The sequence below is a fragment of the Pteronotus mesoamericanus genome, unplaced genomic scaffold, assembly GCF_021234165.1.
Source record: "Pteronotus mesoamericanus isolate MK-2021 breed Mesoamerican mustached bat unplaced genomic scaffold, CSHL_Meso_final contig_182, whole genome shotgun sequence".
NCBI lineage: Eukaryota > Metazoa > Chordata > Mammalia > Chiroptera > Mormoopidae > Pteronotus > Pteronotus mesoamericanus.
This window is the reverse complement of record NW_026555078.1, coordinates 17,464,907-17,484,339: the sequence shown is the minus strand read 5'-3', so window position 1 is coordinate 17,484,339 and position 19,433 is coordinate 17,464,907. Positions and strand designations below refer to the sequence as shown.

Sequence of the window (19,433 nt, the reverse complement as noted above, 5' to 3'; positions counted from 1 at the left end):
GGTTTAGTAACAAAGGTGCACTTTATAGAATAGAGATTAGTATCATTTCCCAAAAAGGAACATGTCACAAAAACAGAAGTGGACAATCACTAAAAGAAAATACTACAAAAAGGATAAAGATATAAAGGAACACATTCCTTCTGTGAAACAATTCTTGATGGGCTTAAGGTGGGGTGGAGAGTGGAATGGGCTACCTGATATACGGAGAGTAGGAAAAGAAGGCATACATATAGAAGAAAATCCCTGGTAGGTGTATTCCTCCAAATGTCTTCTTAATTATATCAATGGCTACATAGGGTGGGAGAGAGAGACACAAGGGATAAACAAGAAGGTTCTCCTAAAAAAGGCATCCTGGGCTTCCACTTCTCCAAACTTACACTGCTCTATTCCTAGAGAACAGCCGGTAAGTACAGATGAAATGGAATATATTGATAAGTGAATGGTCACCTATAAAGAAGGGAATGACATGGTAGTAAGATAGAATGGATCTGAGGCCTCTTTTTCTAGAGCACATGGCTGTCTTAGCAGAAGGCAATTTCATTACTTTGAGACAGTAGCTACTTGCAAAGTGAAACATAAAAGTGGTGTTTCATTATACTAGATTGGCCAAAAAGTCCATATGGTTCTTTCAGTAAAATAAAAGACACATTTTTCATTTTCGGCAATAACTTTATAGATTTGGATATTTTGAGTATGTTGGCTATCTTCCACATGGTATAACACTGACTGTTATCAATTAATGTCTCAATTTGATCACTATCAAAAACTGGTCTACCGAACTGTGAAGCATTGTCCAGTGAGAAATCTCCAGCATGAAACTTTGCAAACCACTTTTGACATGTCCCATCAGTCACAACACCTTCTCTATATACCGCACAAATCTTTTTTTTTTTTTTTGCATTTCAGATGCATTTTTACCTTTCATGAAATAGCAAAGCATAATATGCTGAAAATGTTGCTTGTTTTCTTCCACCTTCAATTAAAATGGCTACACAAAAATTCACCAATTTTGATTGTTTTTAAAGGCACGTTGATATGATGGCTGTCACAATACAATCTAACAAAATGTTTCAAATGAAGTCAAAGACAACTAAATGTGATTAGAGCAATCTTACAGAAAAACCAAATGAACTTTTTGGCCAACCCAGTATTATATTGGATTTTCTAATGTTGTTTGCAAAACAAGATTCAGTTATAGGTGAGATATTAAATACGAAAATTGAGTAGCACACATATAAGTTCATATACTTAAAGCACTTCACTAGTTACTGCTGAATAATGAGATTTCTTTACACTCCCCCCCCCGCCCCAATTTTCTTCAAAGGCATGTATCACTTATGGTCAGAAATAAAGTTATTTCATTTTTGGGAAAAAATACCAACTAAAGAATAGTTATCACAACTAGACAAATTTTAAACATCTTCTAAATTCCCTAAAAATAACAGTAATAGTAATCAAGTGTCTTCTGCCATGAACAATGTTGATCATTCATGACTTTGTCAAGCATATAAGACGCCTCAATCGGAGCTGGTTATTGGGGATACAAGAATGTATAAGATAGTTCCTACCTTCACAGGGCTTAAAAGTCTAAATAAGGAAGAATAAGGAATGAAACTTCACTACAATGTGACAAGTGCACTACTAGAGGTATGCACAGGTGCCCCAGGATTATGGAGGGTCAGGGAGTGTATGTATCATGGAGGAGGCAACACATGAACTGAGTCCTCAGGGATGAGTTGCAATCAGGGGAAGAATCAAGGTAAAGACATTCAGGGTAGAAGAGACAGCAAATATGAAGGACTGGAGACCAGGAAAAAACGAAAAACAAAACAAAACACATTATCATCAAAATAGTAACAGCCTGTATTTACGGAGCACTTATTACGTGTCAAGTACTGTGCCAAGTGCTTTATATGCATTTTAATTTAATCTCCACTATAACCCTATAGGTAAGAACTATTATTTCCCCCATGTTCCACAGGAGGAAAGTGAGGCACAGAAAGTGGCTGGAGAGGTACTGACCTGATCATGTAGAACTGCAACACCATGCTAAGGGGTTTAAACTTCATTTACTACAAGGTGGAAAGGCAGTAAAGAATTTGCAACAAGAGAGTGTGGGAGTCAATTTTCAGTTTAGAAACATGATACTACTAGGAAGACAGCCTCAGGAGGAACAACACTAGAGATCAGAAGATGGGTTATGACTATTCTAGTACTCTAGATTAAACATGATGAAGGCTTTGCATATAGCAAGAAGGGGAGAGAACTGAGTGATATTAGGGAGGAAGGGAACACAGGACAAAACCAAAAAGTAAATGCCCAAAAGGATCAAGCAAGCAACACGACCAAGTGTAATGGATCAGAGTAAATCCACAGACTGTGGTGGACAAAACGGCAAACTGGGTGGGCCTGTCTCAAAGGAGAAAATACTGATGTCCACTGCACGCCAGATCCTCAAATCATCCAATTTCTCAAGTGAAGCTAGACATTTTAACTTTTATTTGAAATCTCCTCAATTTTTAAATCCTTACAACCAATCCCAACATTTGAAAAACTATCTCAAGGCCAAGTGAAAGATGTCTATAGAACTAAGTTCTTCTGAGACTCCCATTTCTGATCTCTGTATAGGACAGGAAGAAAGTTGACTAAAACGCATAAAAGAACTGCTGAGCATCACAGAGGTCTTAGCTGAGATCATGAACCATGGATTTCTTGTGGCAACACCTAGCAGCCAGGATGCAGAAGCAGAGAAAAGTATTAAGCAACTTAGACTTGGAGTTCTGCAACTGAGTGGTTTGGAAGGCTAAGGGGATTAAGGAGTTACGTTATAAACTTTATACACATAATCTTCAATCCTCACAACAATCCCATTCAGGCCAGTCTTATTACTCCTGTTTTACTGATGAGGAAACTTAGAAACTTGTCCATTATCACAGAGGTGATAAATTGTATATGTGTATTTGAAGCATTCTGAAACACATGCTCTTTTCCATGTTGCATACCCACAAAAGGACTGCCCGAAAGAAGTGGTATGCGCAGAAGCCAAGAAAGACTGACAGAATCTGCCCTCACTGGTGTGGCTCGGGTGGATGTCGGTTGGGTGTCATCCCACAAAGCAAAATGTCACCGGTTCAATTCCTGGTCAGGGCACACGCCTGGGTTGCAGGTTCAGACTGGGACATGTACAAGAGGCAACTGATTGATGTTTCTCACATCAATGTTTCTCTCCCTCTCTTTCTCCCTCTTTTCTCTCTCTAAAACAAACAAATAAATAATTTGGGGGAAAAATCTAATAGAATCTGATGGGTTCTGTGGGCGCACGTCAGGGAACCTGACAGCCCTCTCGAATGGGACACAGCACCTTGCAGTCTGCATTCCCCTCCTTGGAGAGATTAGTCCTTGATGTCAGCAACAACTAGGAGATAATCTGCAAGCATATGCATAGTCCTGAGGATTCCTAAAGGCCCCTCATTCATTTGATGCTTTTTCTGAATCACCAGCTGAAGGAAAAATCGTAACAAAGGCCTACTTGAGAACCTTGGATATCCATACTATAGGGCAAAAAAGGTCGGGGAACTAACACAAGCCCAAAGGGATGTGCAGTCACCAGTGTGGCGCCACTCTGCCTTGCTTCAGAATCTGTTCACCCATCAATACACTTCCCCACTTTGCAGCCCCCAAAATCACAATGATAATTCTTAAAAGCAAAGAGGTAGCTCAAAAAGATAGACTGCAGGAATAATGGATTTTCACATTCCAAGCTGATCTAAAAACTCTAATTTGGATTTGGCTCCTATGACTAAAGTTACAGAACATGTAGAACTTCTCCAAGGCATATCTGAATAAAAATAACTTCCAGGTTTCCTCAGTGTATGAGGGGGGGCCCAAAAAATCCTGGAATTACCTTCTGGAAGGCAAGTCCCTTGCAGTACAGGCTTCCTCTACTAGGTGAGTATTCTAGGAACCCAGCTGGCGTTGTTGTGAGAGGCTACGTTCGGCTTCAGTGAATTTTTTTTTGAAGACGCTTTCAATACGGTTGCCCATTTTATGATGGGTGGTTTACAAGCGCACCTGCCCACACTGTACTGAGTGTTCAGCAGTTTTTGAACAAAACCAGCATGACCCCCATGTTCCACCCTCCCTATTAAACTGATCTCACCCCAAGCAAATTTTTTTCTGTTTCCCCGATGAAAAAAGTCCTCAAAAGGAAACGTTTTGCTGCTGTGGAAGTGGTGAAACAAAAAAAATGGCAAAAGCACTAAAAGGCATCAGAATCAATGAGTTCATACACTGTTTTGAGCAGTGGAAAAAACTTCTTATAGGTGTACTGCATCAAATAAAGAGAACTTTGAGGGTGACTGAAGTTTAAACATGTAAGAATAAATACGTATGTTTTTGTAAAATCTGGTTTTGGGGCGCCCCCCCACCATACTAGCTTAATTCTTAAGGGAAAAGGAAAGGATTACAGGTTGCTAGAAATGTTTAAATGTTAATGAAGCCAGTGGAGGACAGCAGGGAATAAACATCAAGGGTATAGCACTGAACAGTCCTCACAGATGCCATCATCTGCACAGCCAGGGAAGGAGCGGCCAGGTCACTGGCCTAGAACAAACAACCCAACTTAATTGGGCTTACAAGATTTGGCACACATTTGCCATTTTATTTCCTAGAATAATAGCTTATTTATTGATTTCTTTGTATTCTCCGATATTAAAAGTGTTCTTCAAAAACAGTTACTGATTTAGACTCTCTAGATGAAAAAGGAGACTTGACTCAGGTCACAAAAATCTTATTAAGTAAGGTATTGGCAAAAATCCTTTATCGAGTAATTTGCTAAGTGAATTTAAAAGCCTGCCATGTTTTTCTGAAAGACTGGTACAATCCATATATCCAGCCAGTATTTAGAAGGGGTAAAATCTTTAAATTTTCCTCTTCTACGTTGTACTGAGGAACAATAATCATGGTAGAACTTCCTGCTTTGTTGGTTCTTTCTGTAACATCTGAAAATGTATTAAAAATTCATTCTAGGGCAAAAACTCAAATGCTTTACAAGAGACTGAAAGCGAAGGACCCATCACTGCCTGTACCTTTTATCAGCATGAAACTCAGTGTACCTCCCAGAAACAGTGTGTGATAATGATCACAATTCCCTCGGGACCTCCACATTTCTATACTCCCCGTGACCTTGAGTTTTTCTATACTCCCCGTGACCTTGAGTTAACAGAACCATATCACGGTATTTATCTAGAAATTTGGAAATCCTTGTGGGCAACTTCACAACTTAACCTTCATATTGTGCTCGTATGGACTGCTGGGCATTCTAACAGAACCTAGAATTTTTCTGAAAACCAGTACATTTCCCATGTAGTTAATAACTTTGCAGTTATTTAGGAACCAAGCCACTGATCTTAAGGGAAAATCACATTCTCTAACTCCATCATAATTACATAAATCAGCAGGTAGCTAAAATTAGGGAACAGAAAACTGGGCCAAGCTCAGTGACTAGCCAGAACTGGCAAAGTCTAATAGGCTGAAATGATGGTTTTAAATTTCCTTTAATTAAAATGTTCTGATTATATATCACGTTAAAAGATCATCTGGTTTCTCGGGAATTGAGATTTTATTTTTTCCTTCTTAAATTTTATTAGAAAACCACTTATGTAACGACAAATAACTGCCACTTACACCTAACTGTAACAGTAAGCCCTTTTTAAAGGATTCCTTTCTTCCCTTTTAACAATAAAAAACATTTATAATATTTATTGTAACGTTCTTAATTAAACAAGCGTCATATTAAGCCATAAAATTTGCCCATATAACGTCAAGGAATAGGAAGTAATAAAGATTTGTTTTTAGATAACACCTCCTGAAGAAAAGCAAACCAAAGGTCACAACTTAAAGAGTAGGGGAAAAAGTGTTAACTGTATGTGCAAAGTAGCTGATGTCAGGAATATGTGAATATTCTCACACTGAAACTGTCTAATAAGTGAGAATATAGGTCACTGGGAATATAAACTCATTTAGAACTGAATTTTCGTGGACCATTCTAGGCAGAGGCTGGAACACAGGTTCTTGAGCAGCTCCTGCTTCTGAAGCCTTTACTAAACATTTAAGATGATACCCTGCCTACTTCAAAAGGATCTTACAGCAGCTTAGGCCCAAACACTAGGAAAATAAAGCAATTAGGAATAAAAAAAAAAAAAAGAGTTCTTCTAGAATTAGAAACAAAAAGGTGCTATCAAGAACCTGAAATGAGCAAATGATACCTGACTCTTAGGAAGCCAAGATTAAAAGACTGAGAAATAAGCTGAGTTACACACCATTTGTTTTCTTATGAAAACTCACAAAGTAATCTTCAGAGGTAATTTTCCTGGAACTAAACACCAAAAACAATTTATCAGGGAGGTCCTTGTAAAAGGACTGTGACCAACAGGCTCTCAGAGCTCTACAAGAGATGCTCTCAGTGACCCGCCATATGATCTGCCTGGCCTAAGGCAGAGGTGGGACCTAAGGGAACCAGGAGAATGCTCCCTGCTCTGGTTCTCTGCCCTTTGGCACTACCACTTTTGCCTTCCCATTCTAGCTCCTCTCACAGAGCACAAAATTCCCAGCCTTACTCTAAAGTTGCAAGCAGGCTGAGAATATTTTTGGCCACTTGCTGCTACCACAGTTTGTTTGGGAGGGGAAAAAGTGCCAGGAAAAAAATGTCTTAAAAATAATACTATCCATCCAGGTCTCAGGATGCCATTCTTCAATAAAAGGAACCAGGTCATCTTGGAGAAATGGCTGATCCCAGGACTGAGGCAGGAAATACACAGTGAAGTAAGTGCGTGCTCAAAAGCAAAACAAAACAGAAAAACAGGAATGGGGATATGTCAAATGGACACATGAGCCACATGAAAGCACTCCCAAATAGTCAACACTGAAATAATTAGAGCAAAACAAACAAAACAAAAACAGTATTGGATTATAAAGTATCCAATACTTTATCCTTTATTTTATACTTATCCTAAGTATAAAATAAATATCCATGAATCCATACTATTATAAATTAAACAAACAAAAAGGGAGAAGAGACAAATCTGTGCAGAAGGCTCTCAAATAATTTATGTAGAAACGCACCTTCAAGGAAGTCAAGAATAACTCCCCACTCCTTAAGTGTGGGCTGCTCACAGTGACTCCCCTGCAAAAAGCACAGTGTGGAAAGAGGAAAAAAGTAACTTGACAGTGGAGAAACTTGACAAACACAACCTCAGCCAGATGATCATTGTCAATATCAACAGTGATAGATCATGTCTACCACTGAAGAGTAAGTTCCCTTGATATCATGTGATGAAAATTATGTTTTATTACCTCTGTAATCTTCCTCCCCAAAATACACAATCTGTTTTCTCATGAGGAAAACATCAGACAAATCCCAATAGAGGGGCTTCCTATAAAACACTTGACCAATATACCTCAAACTCACTCGGTGGTCAAAAACAAGGAAATTCTGAGACTCTGTCACAGTCTAAAGGAACCCAAAGAGATATGACTAAATGTAATATACCCAGGATGGGACCTAGAAAGAGAAAAAAAGACATTAGGCACAAACTGAGGAAATCAGAATAAAGTATGGACTTTAGATGATAATGCATCAACACTGGTTCACTCAGTGTGACAAATGTACCACACTACTGTAAGATGTTAATAATAGGGGAAACAGGATGTGGGGTATATGGGAACTGTACTATCTTCACTGTTTTTCTGTAAATCTAAAACTGTCCTAAAATAAAAAGTTGATTAAAAAAAAAAAAACTACACAAAAAAATAAAGTCAAGTGTGCGCACATGTACACACACACACACACACATATACATCTTCAGGTTCTTAAGAAATTTTTAGTCTACTAAGAGCCAAGCAAGCAGACAAACATTTTTACATGCTTTTTATGGGTGAGATTACAAATAGTTAATTTAGGAGTTAAATAGGAGTAAGTCTAAATCTACTCCTATAAAATGACGTATGATCCATGGGGGAGGTGGCAAGTCTGTCTGTTTCTATTGGTACAAGTCACATCACTTTCATTTGTTGAATCAGCTCCATATCCTACCAGTCTAAGAATATGTTTTTTTTTTTAAAAAAAACTTCTTTTCCTGGAGTGCTACCATGTCAGCAGAGGTCAATCGACTTGTGGCTTTGCTGTAGTTGATGAAAATCTGAAAATGTAATCTCCTTCAAACAGGCTCCTACCTACACCCCACCTCAGGTTTATGATCAGCCCGTAGTATAATACTGAACATACAGTGTGTACATATTATTTTAAGGATAACCATCAACCTTATAGCTCCTTAATGACAAACTCGGGAATATATAAACAGCAAGTCCCTTGTAGAGGCTCTATGCATTGAATAAAAATGAACTGGAACAGAAACACCCATCCTTTTCTCCCTTGGAGACAGTACAGCAGAGAGAGTAGTTGGACTAAAGGTTCTAGAGGCAGATCTCAGGTCCATGTTCAAATAACAAATGTGCCACTTACTAGCTGTAGGCCTTGGGTTCCTTAACCTCTCGTGTGTATAATAAGGACAACATTACAAACTTCATGAGGCTATGGGGAGGATTAAATTTAATACAGATAAGGGGCCTGCAACAGTGGCACACGGCAAGCACTCAATAAATGCTACTCTTGTCATTGTTAGCATTATTATTATAATAATTGTTTGTTGGTGATAACTCAGAACTCCATGAATATTTAGGTCACTAACCATAATTCCAACCTAACAGTGCTAACGGATCGCAAACTAGATAAAGTTTGCTACATTGACTAAACCAGGGGACGGGTAGGGCCCAAGTGATTACTGCATGGAAGCAGAGAGAAAAAGACACAGGGAGGCTCTTATGGAAGCAACAGCAAGATTTAGAAACTGAGGGGGTACCAAAATGCCTGCAAGAACAGGTATTCAACGAAACCTCTAGCTAACAAGGGACAGCAAGAACTACAAGACAATTCCAACATTTCCTGCATGTGTTTTTTTAACCTGATAAGCAATAAACTACATGGAGGAGGGGAAGAGGGAATGGTGTGCACACTCATATATACCCCCCTTTTGATTAAGAGTTCACAAGTGAATCTTGCGCCATGGAGTGTCACCCTTAAGATATAAAAAAGCAGAAAGAACATCCAATCATGGAAGATGTAGTTTTAAACTAGGAAAATATTCAATAGTATTAGAAATACCTTCAAAAGACTACCACAAGTCACTGCTGTTCTTAAACATGAGGAACACAGACAACTCAGAGCCTAGAAGCTACATTTGATGGGCACAGAACAAATTTACCCTGATCTTTCAAACAAGAGCAAATACTGAGTCCAAGTCTGTCAACTGTGTCCCTGAAATCAAAGGGTCACATCTAGATCTATCCCAAACTCGGGCCACAAACAGCATTTAGCAATATTAAATTCTCTAAAATTTCCAACACAAGCCAGTGATAGCATAGCATATAGCACAGAAGTATTGCTTAAGGAGGCTTGTAGAAGTGTTGAAAACCAGAAATGAAAAATTTCCAGGCACTCGTATGACTGCGGATAGATGATCTCTTCCTGCTTCTATCAACATTTGCTACATTAACTCAACATAGGCAATGCGTCATGCCTGACTGGATGGGGGAGGGGAGTTGGGGAAGAAGAGGAGGAGGGGAGAGGGGAAAGAGAGGGGGAAGAAAAAAGAGGAGAGGAAGGGAGAACTAAAGACCAGTTGCTGCCCTAACAATATTACTGCGGGGGTTAAGCCAGATCAAATGTTTTTTTTCATACTGATCCAAAGTTATTTACGGTAAAAACCTCCAGTGTGACCCTTTAAGGCACAAACAAAGCTTTGTTCTTTCTTAACAACTAGTCCCTTGATTTCCCACACGTTATATAGAACAATGAGGTAGGGCACAGGACAAAGCAGATGACATCAACCTCCCTCCAGTCAGAGGCTTGTTTGGGAACCCAAATTCTGGTTTGTGGCCAGATGGCTGATTTCACAGAGGGCTCTACTGTCCAGGCTGCCAGGCTGCGTATGCGTATGGGGGCAATGGCTCAGGACCAATCACCAGTCAGCAATTCATACAAGAAGCAGCATAGAAGTCACTGCACCCCACTAGATTACCTCTATAAATCTGTTCCATTTTCCAAGAAACTGGACTCAGTCTTCAGAAGTCGTCATAAAGATACAGTGTACAATTTCAAATTCTAAGCAGCCCCCTTTCTCTAGATCAGCTCAAAACAAATGAATGTTGACAACTGTTCACTGAATAGGAGCTATTTAAATGTATCATATTGTTTAGTTGTTATGGAAAAAAAAAAACACAAGGTCAGGTTTTAATTTAAAGCTAGAAATGTTGGATATACTATGGAGAAAAACTAGATCTTAATACTATTAAATGTTAATTTACCAATCACCCTTCTGTATTAAACCACCTATTTATTAACCTGTTTCTAACTCGCTGGACAATAGTCACAGCAAATAAAAATTTGAAAGAGACATATTTTTCCCAACAGAAGATCAGTCCTCAATACAGACACCAGTAATAAGCTGAAATGTAACTGTTCCAAATAAAATCATCTCCAAACTATAGCTACACACACATCTTTTATCTTTTCAAAGAGCTTTTTAACACTCTTGAAAAATGATAATGAAAAAAATGTAGACCAATTAGAGTAATTGGAAGAGAATGAAAAATTATAAATGACTTAAATTATTACCACTGGGCTTTCCTTTCCTTTCTGGTGATGATTATTACAGCTCCTCAGAGTTGCTTTTTCTCCTTCTGTAATCTATTTCCAAAATACAAATCACTCTTAAACATCAACTCGTCTCATCCTCTAAAATTAATTCATCCTCTAATTTTCACTATTAACAAGCATTCTAAATGATCAATAGTACTGGAACCTATTACATTATTATGGTATCATCTTGTCTTAATGAAAATGTAGTTTTCAATTCAAAATCAACAGTTGAGATTCTGAGTCACTACAACAGGCTTTTATGATGGACCAGAATTAATAAGGAAATGTTTATATTCACTATGAGTTGATCCTTCCAGCTTCAATTTTGTGCAACAGTCATAAAATGATACTATTTAGTCTGGTTTAGCCTCATTTTGTGAAGGATGTATGAGATAAACTCAATTGGAATTCTTAACACAAAACCCATCTCAATATAGGCCTGAAGAAGAAATCTCTGAAGGAGAGTTCCTCCTCCCATCATTTCAATCCACTGCTCTCTAGAGAGGGCTTTCTTTGACCACATACTCTTTATGCCATCAATCATTCCCTACTCTTACTGCTTGATTTTTCATTATAGTACTTATCACTACCTAAAATTGTATATTTAACTTGTTTTTTGTCTGTTCTCCATCAGAGTTCAAGAACCTTGTCTGCTGTTCATTTCCATATGCCCAGCTAGGTCTGGTATATACTAAATATTAAATACTTATTTACTGAATGAATGGAAGAATCACAAACAAAATACTCAGAATTCTTCCCATTAAAATATTTTTTATTTGGACATTGCAATGACATAAGACAGAACAGTTAGATTAGCAATTCAATTTTCATTCAATAGAGAGGAAAGAGTACTAATATCTATGGCCTGCCATAATGGGCCATGCACAATAAAGAATCCATCTCAAATTAGCCCTTCTAACAATTCTATGAGATTGATACCCTCATCTTACAGATAAGGGACCCAAGAAAAAGGGTTAAGTAATTCCCAAGACCATGTACCCTGTTAGTGATGGACTTGTTGGGACCTGAATCCAAAACTGTCTGACTCCAGGCCTAGGCTGCTCCAGGTTCTTTCCTCTATACCACAGGGCTTCTCAACAACACTAGGATATTTAACTTAGTTGCACAACAAGGTGTACGCAGTATAATGAACTGAGGCCATAAAGAGGAATATGACATTAAAGGGTTCACAAAGCACGAAACTACATTCAACAGGATGTAATAGAAGCAGACAGGAGGGAGTACAAGCAAAGACTGGTCCAGGTTAAGAGAACATTGTAGTCAAAGAACTGCATGGTGTTTGGTATGGCTAGAATAGGGAGAAGGAGGAGAGAAGTGAAAAGGAAGGGAGAGGGAAAGATCAGAGATGAGGCTAGGACAGTGTCGACTCACTTGTTCATTTATTCTTTATGTTGAAGTCCTACTATGTGTCCAACACTGTATTAGACAGAGGCATTTCAATGATGAATGAGACAGCCTCTGCTCAAGGGACTTTTAGTCTATCTAAGCAGATGGATAAACACACACTACAACACAGAACGGTATGTATGATAACATTGTTGTATTTTTTGGACATTACGGTGCTTTTTGACAGGAAGAAGGTGAATTAGGTCAATCAGGCACTATATTAACAAAGATCCTTCTAAGGGAGACTGCTCATTTGGATAAACAACTAAGTGCCAAACCCAGTTGGCCAGGTTTTGCACTACATAAAGTCTCCAGTTCTCCTACCCTCAACCCTAACTACGGCTGCTTGAATGAGAAGTGGACATATGACCAAAGAGATCTAGAATGTGGCCTGGCTCCATAAAAGCAGCTGAACCAATCAGATTCTTGTGCTCAGGAGTTACACTTCAGAAGCTGAAATGATGCACAGAAAGAATTATTGAGGCAGAGTCTGGACCACAAGTGGTCAACATTTAAAAGAAAGCAGAACTGCACTGGCTGCTGTGGCTCAGTGGATTGAGAGCCGGCCTACAAACCACAGGGTCACAGGTTCGATTTCCAGTCAGGGCACATGCCTGGGTTGCTGGCCAGGGTGGGGGACGCTCAAGAGGCAACTACACATTGATGTTTCTGTCCCTTTCTTTCTCCCTCCCTTCCCCTCTCTAAAAGTAAATAAACTTTTTAAAAAGAGAAAGCAGAACTGAGTGAACAGATACTTTGAAAAAGGTTACAAATCATGATAAAGAGCTGGATCAAGCCCATAAATGTGTTCTGTGGCCTGCACAGTATATTAAAATGTTTAAAATGACACCTAGCTTGTGGTCTTTAAAATACCACTCCTCACAAAAAGGAACCAGAACTCCTTGGAGGAATAGCTGCTTCCAGATTAGTGGCTGGGCATACAATAGATGAACCTAGGACATCTTATTGTTCCACAAAACAGGGAAGCTCTCAGAGTCTAACAGGATTGCGTCAAAAGGATATGTGAGCCAGAGACAGGAGAGTATAAGGAATGAATGCAACTGACTAAAACAATTGACTCTATGAACTGAAACAAACAACAACAAAAAATGATTTCAGAAAAACAGTTAACCCTCTGGGCTACAATGGAAATCCAAGGGCAATAATTCCTTACTCTGAAAAATGTCAATTTAAGCCCTGGCTGGTGTGGCTCAGTAAATTGAGCACCAGCCTGTGAACTGAAAAATGTCAATTGAAAGAAATGAATTCTGTATTTTTCTTGCCTTTCTTACATGAATTATACATTTTAGGGTAATCATATGGTCTTAATTGATAAAATCTTTAAGAACAATTCCAATTAGCCCGGCTGGTGTGGCTCTGTGGATTGAGCACTGGCCTGTGAACCAAAAGGTCGCCAGTCTGAGTCCCAGTCAGGGCACATGCCTGGGTTGTGGCCCAGGTCCCCAGTTGGGGGGGAGGGGGGACGGGGAGGCGTGTGAGAGGCAATCAATTGATGCATCTCATGTACATCAATGTTTCTCTCCCTCTCTTTCCCTCTCTCTAAGAAATAAATAAGTAAAACAATTTTTTAAAAAAGATTTTACTTATTTATTTCTTAGAGAGAGGGGAAGGGAGAAAGAGAGGGAGAGAAACATCAATGTGTGGTTGCCTTTCATGCATCCCCAACCGGGGACCTGACCAGCAACCCAGGCATGTGTCCTGACTGGGAATCAAACTGGCGACCCTTTGGTTCACAGGCCAGCGCTCAATCCACTGAACAACACCAGCCAGGCCTAAAATGTTAAAAAAAAGAAAAAAAAATCCAGTTAATATGGAAGGAATAACAATTAGAAAATCATTTCATAACCTTAATGAAACAATAAATTCACATATCAGTCATCCATGCATTCGTAAGAGAAAAATTAACGGGAAGCTTTATAATGGAGGCTTCAAGATACTATCACCTCAGTAGACACAACAGTGGCACCCCCCACTCGCCACAACCATCCAAAATGTCCACATCCCTAATCCTAGGACCTGGGAATGTTACCTTACATGACAAAATAAGTTTTGAAGGTATGATTAAACTAAGGGTCTTGAGATAAAGAGGTTATCACAAGGATGTTTATAAAGGAAGGAGGAAAGCGGGAGAGTCAGAGGAGATGAGATGATGGAAGCAAAAGTGAGAAAGATATGGAGATACTATGCTACTGGATTTAAATATGGAAGAAGGGTTCACCAGTCAAAGAATGCAGGTGATCTCTAGAAGCTGAAGAAGGCCAGAAAATGAAATCTTCCCCAGAGCCTCATAAAATGGGAAGGAACACAGCCCTGATGACATCTTGATTTTAGGACTTATGACCCCTAAAACTGTAAGATAAGTGTGTGTTGTTGTAAGCTACTAAGTTCACAGAATTTGTTACAGCAGCAGCAAGACACTAATACACACACACCTGAACCCACTGATCAATCTCAGCAGCACTACAGGGCACAAAAAGTACTATGTGTTCTGCCATCATGCCACATGAAGTACCTAACAGCACCCATGAAGTACCCTCACCAAAAAGATAGACTTGAGTTTAACTACATCTTTACATTTGATTCCTTCTATAAGAAATATGGGGGACAGGACTGGTTAAATGACACCTCAAGGAAGCAAACAGACAAATCCAAAATGGAGGACATTCTTTAAAGACAACTGTCTCCAACAATATTAACTGCAAGCGTAAAATAAAGGGAGGGCTAGTGAATGGCTCTAGATTAAAGAGACCTGAAAGCTAACAAATTAATTTTAAATAGATATTTTTAAGACAAGTGGAGAAACATGAATGTAAACTGGGTATTTTTAGATAGCATTAAAAATTATTATTAATCTTGTGAGGTATGATTATAGCTGCCTAACACTGTGTTCTGTTTTTAAGAGATTCATGCATAAGTATGCAGGACTGAAACACCATGATATCTGGGATTTATTTTAAAACAATTCAGTATCAAATGAGAAGGGGGAAGCAGTTAGGATAAAACAAGTGTGGCAAGACCGTAATACGTTGAATCTGGGTATTGGGTAATGGTCAACGGACTGTGTTCTCCACAAAACTGAAAACAAACCAATACCTAAACCAATCTGAATTAGTTGGTGACATTTAAAAATCAGGAGCCTTCACATACAAATCTGGATTTCTGACTTCATTTGAAAAATCAAACGCGGCAACAAGGCCTACATCAAGAGATGAGCACTGGCCACTCCAAATTAAGTTTCCAATACTCTCAATTATCTCCCATTTAGCACTGCTGCTGCTTTTCTTATACCTGGCTCAGTTCCTGCTTTTCTGTTATCTGCTTGACAACAGCAGTCGTGTGCCTAAGCTGGTTAAGTAGCAAGAGAATAGCGCAGACACAGGGAGAGCAACAGTAACGGCAAAATGCTATCATGTGGATATATAGACTCCTGCTGTTAGGTTCACTCAGCAGCTTTGGATACAGATATAATTCCTGTAAGACCATGCTACACGATGCTTCCTATATTTATTAAGTGATTCGTAGAAGCAAGGCAGTATGCTTGACATTCTGGAAAATACAAACATGAAAATACTTCCTGCCCACAGGATGCTAACAGTCTAAGAAGACGACAAGGTAGAAACATAATTGGTTACAATATAAGATAAAATAAGTGAGCTTAGGGTACTGTTCAGGGTGGCTCATATGTAAAATTAAAAGAGTGACAAAGTACATAACGCTCCAGGAACAGACCCTGAAGTGCACTGCAGGGCCTGATGGGATTAAACTTTATCAGATGAGCCCTGGCTGGTGTGGCTCTGTGGACTGAGCACCGGCCTGTGAACTGAAAGGGTGATTCCCGGTGAGGGCACGCGTCTGGGTTGCAAAGTCAGGTCCCCAGCTGGGGGTGTGTGAGAGGCAACTAACGGATCTATGTATCTCGTACATAGATGTTTCCCTCTCCGCTCCCTCCCTTCCCCTTTCTCTAAAAATAAATAAAATCTTAAACTTTATCAGATGAGCAACAGTAAGCTGCAGAAAGGTTTTAAAATATAAGTACAAATTGGAGGGGGTAACCCCTAAGATGAGAGTAAAGTCTCTTCCACTGTTCAAATTCTCTGATTCCATGCACTACATCCTTTGAAGAGCCAGAAGCATGACCCCCAAAACGTTGTATCCAAGCCTCTAATAAATGCCATCATGACTTTCTTGGTCAGACATCAGTTTGGTACCTGAAAAGACTATTAAATGGATAGGTCACTGAGCTATAGTTCTGCAGAGTTTCTTTCTCCATTACCACTATTGGCTTCGAATACCTTAAACAGAAATTATAGTGCTCTTATACCTAAGTGCTATTAAAAAGTAATAACAGTTCTTTCTACTCAGTCTAAGACCCATTCTGTTAAAAACAAAAACAAAACCATGTGCTTACTGTGAATGAATAAAATTACCTAAAACGCAATCAATCTTGACTAATATCAAATTATATTAAAGTCTCAAAGAAAAATCTGGTCATCCTAATGGCAAAATGGGACCAAACTGGCATTATGGCAGTAGCTGTCACTGAAGTATCATTGAGGTTTACTTAAAACTTGGCCAAGTCCAGATGCTGGGGTACCAGGAAGGAAAGGACTAAAGACTGAGACCATTTGTGACCAATAATCAACTTCAGTCAATCACAGAAATTACAAATAAAAAGCAAGGAGGAACAAAATTCCAGCACTTTTCTTTCACCTCACTAAACTCCTAAGCTAAGAATCAATTTCAGCTCTGGCGTCAGTTTATTCTACTACCTCGCTGGGCCTCAGTTTCCTTACGTGTAAAAAGAAACCTGTAAGTACCTACTTCAAAGAGGAGCGTACGGACTAAATGGGAATGTATGTAAAGTAGCGTAAGGTCTGCCACACAGCCAGTGCTCAATAAATACCAACTTTCATTATTCATTGTAAGCTTCAATGCTTCCATTAATTATCTTCCTGCAGGTTTCAATGTGTCTTGAGGCCAGTTGCAACAATATTCAACGTCCGAAGACTTCTCTGAAGATCTAAGTTACAGTTCAAGGTCTCTAAGACCAGAACAAGTACAGGGTCGGCCCAGCTCAGCTGTCACCACATCCGCCGAGGCCTCGCGGGGTTTCTACGGTTCCCCAGTATTGGCGCCCAGCTCCGCCCCGCGACCGCCAACCAGCACGGTGAGGGGGCGGTTTCCACCGCGCGCCCTTTGCGCTAGGGGTGGCCTGGCCGCCCTCTAGGCCTCCCCAGGCCTGACACCCACCTCCACGCCTGATCCTCGGTCTCCCCTCGCCTAAGATCTTCCCGCCCCGCCCAGTGCCGCACCTTAAGGTGGGTGCGCAGGCCGCCAACGCCCCCAGACTGGTCGGTGATTTCGTACGCGCCGGTCACCAGCAGGTCCTTGTGGATCTCCTCGCGGAGGCACTTGCGGGAGTTAACAGGCAGATGGAAGGAAATGGCGAAAACCGAGCTGGGACCGAGCAGGAATGACAGCAGCAATGCCAACTGCCAAGGCCCACGCTGGGCTCGCGGGCCAGACAAACCAGACATGGTGCCGGAGACTGTTCACCACCCGGGCCTTTACCGCGCCGGAACCGGGAGGGCCCACGTGACTCACCCCTGACCTACAAATGGCGCCGGCGCCATTTTGGAGACTGGCAAATAGACGAAGAATATATATTAAATCTTTTGAAAGGGAAGAAAAACTGTGATACCATGCCACACCCACAAGTTGGCGTGGTTAAATAAGATTTTCCAAAATTTATTCGTAGATTTGTTATCTTTGTTGAATTTGGTGACTGTTCAGTCAGCCATAGCAAGCAAGGGAAGACCTGGAAGTAATTCTCCTTTAGCTTACGGAAGCAGTGCCCACAAGTTTTAGGGGTTGGTGATACCATAGCAACCAAGCCCCAATAGGAAACAGCCACAAGGCCCTTTGCTGGGCCGGCGGAGCGGCCACCAGCGAGGCGCGCGAGGCGGGGGCGGAGCGGAGCATGCGTACTCCCAGTCCCTTGCCTCCCTGTATGACAGCTGGGACGTTGAACGCTTGAGAGGAAAACTTCGGGAAGCTAAGCGGAAAGATTCTTTGGCTATGAGACAAGCGAGGGCCAGTACCGCACAGAAGGTGTAGAGGTCCCTTGGGGAGTGTGAAGTGGATGGGCGGCCAATTCATGCCCCTGAGCGGGATATTTGGGCTGGGGTAACTGCTCTCTCCCATCCAAGTACTAATCAGGTGCGCCCTGCTTAGCTCCGAGATCGGACGAGATCGCGTGAGTTCTGGGTGCGATGCCCGTAAACTGGAGTAACTGCTCTCTGGATGTACATTTTATTTGGCAAACATTGAGTGCCTTACTTTGGATTTTGTATTTCAGTTGAATAAAGCACCGTGTTTTAATTCAGTCTCAGGGGTGGACCTAATTTGGTTTACCAGATGAACGCTATCAATGGAAGGCAAGTATTTGCGTTTGAAATGTACAAACGTTTTAGGGGTCAGATTGGCTAGTCTGTAGTAAGCAAATTTACACAGTAATCACACTTTAGTTTAACAAATACTTACTGAGTCCCTACTATGTGCCAGACGCTATACGATGCATGTATACCGATAATGTTTGATTAAACACACCACTGCTGGAATGCTATCAAATATTCAGGGCTGAAGATACTATGAAGATGAAAGAAGGACTACATAACAGTCGATGCTTGGAATCATATGCTTTGGTTAATGTTTATTGAACATCTACCGAAATACCCAGAGGATGGACTATCTGCGCTTGGTAATGAACATGAATGTTCTATATTTAAAACTCCTTTCAATCCATCTAGTTCTTTTCCTGGAACTGAAGTCCCACAAACAAAACGAACAAAGGAGCTGTAAAGCATTTAAAAATTTGACAAATACCATGTTTTAACTATTTTATTAAGTGTCCACTTAGGAACGCTTAGTTTGATGATTTTATCCCTGATCTAAGATAAGATGGCTAGTCTACTGGGACGTCCTGACCACGTCCTGACCATTTTCACTGGCCTTTTCCCTGCATGGTGGGGAGTCGGTACCAAGCAGTTTTGTAGTTTATTGTTTATCCTCAGTCCTGAGGCCGTGCTGACCATTAGCAAGAGATTTGCAATCCACAGCCTAGTTGTGTGGTTCTTTCTTTAAATTCCCATCTTACATTTATATAATAGTGTCTATGTTTTTAACTATTTATACATATCTTATTTGACATTTTCAAAAACGATGTGACATAGGCTAGGCAAGTCTGTTC

At 40.2% G+C, this 19,433-nt stretch overlaps 1 protein-coding gene across 1 annotated transcript in view; it reads right to left on the bottom strand.

Annotated features, from left to right (window-relative positions):
* The window catches only part of TMED10 (transmembrane p24 trafficking protein 10), a 35,517-nt gene extending 17,734 nt beyond the window's left edge, over positions 1-17,783 (bottom strand). The window contains exon 1 of the mRNA XM_054567242.1: positions 17,497-17,783. Coding sequence (XP_054423217.1) covers positions 17,497-17,721 — 225 coding nt within the window. The 5' untranslated portion in view covers positions 17,722-17,783. The remainder of the gene's footprint in view (positions 1-17,496) is intronic.
* Positions 17,784-19,433: the final 1,650 nt, after the last annotated feature.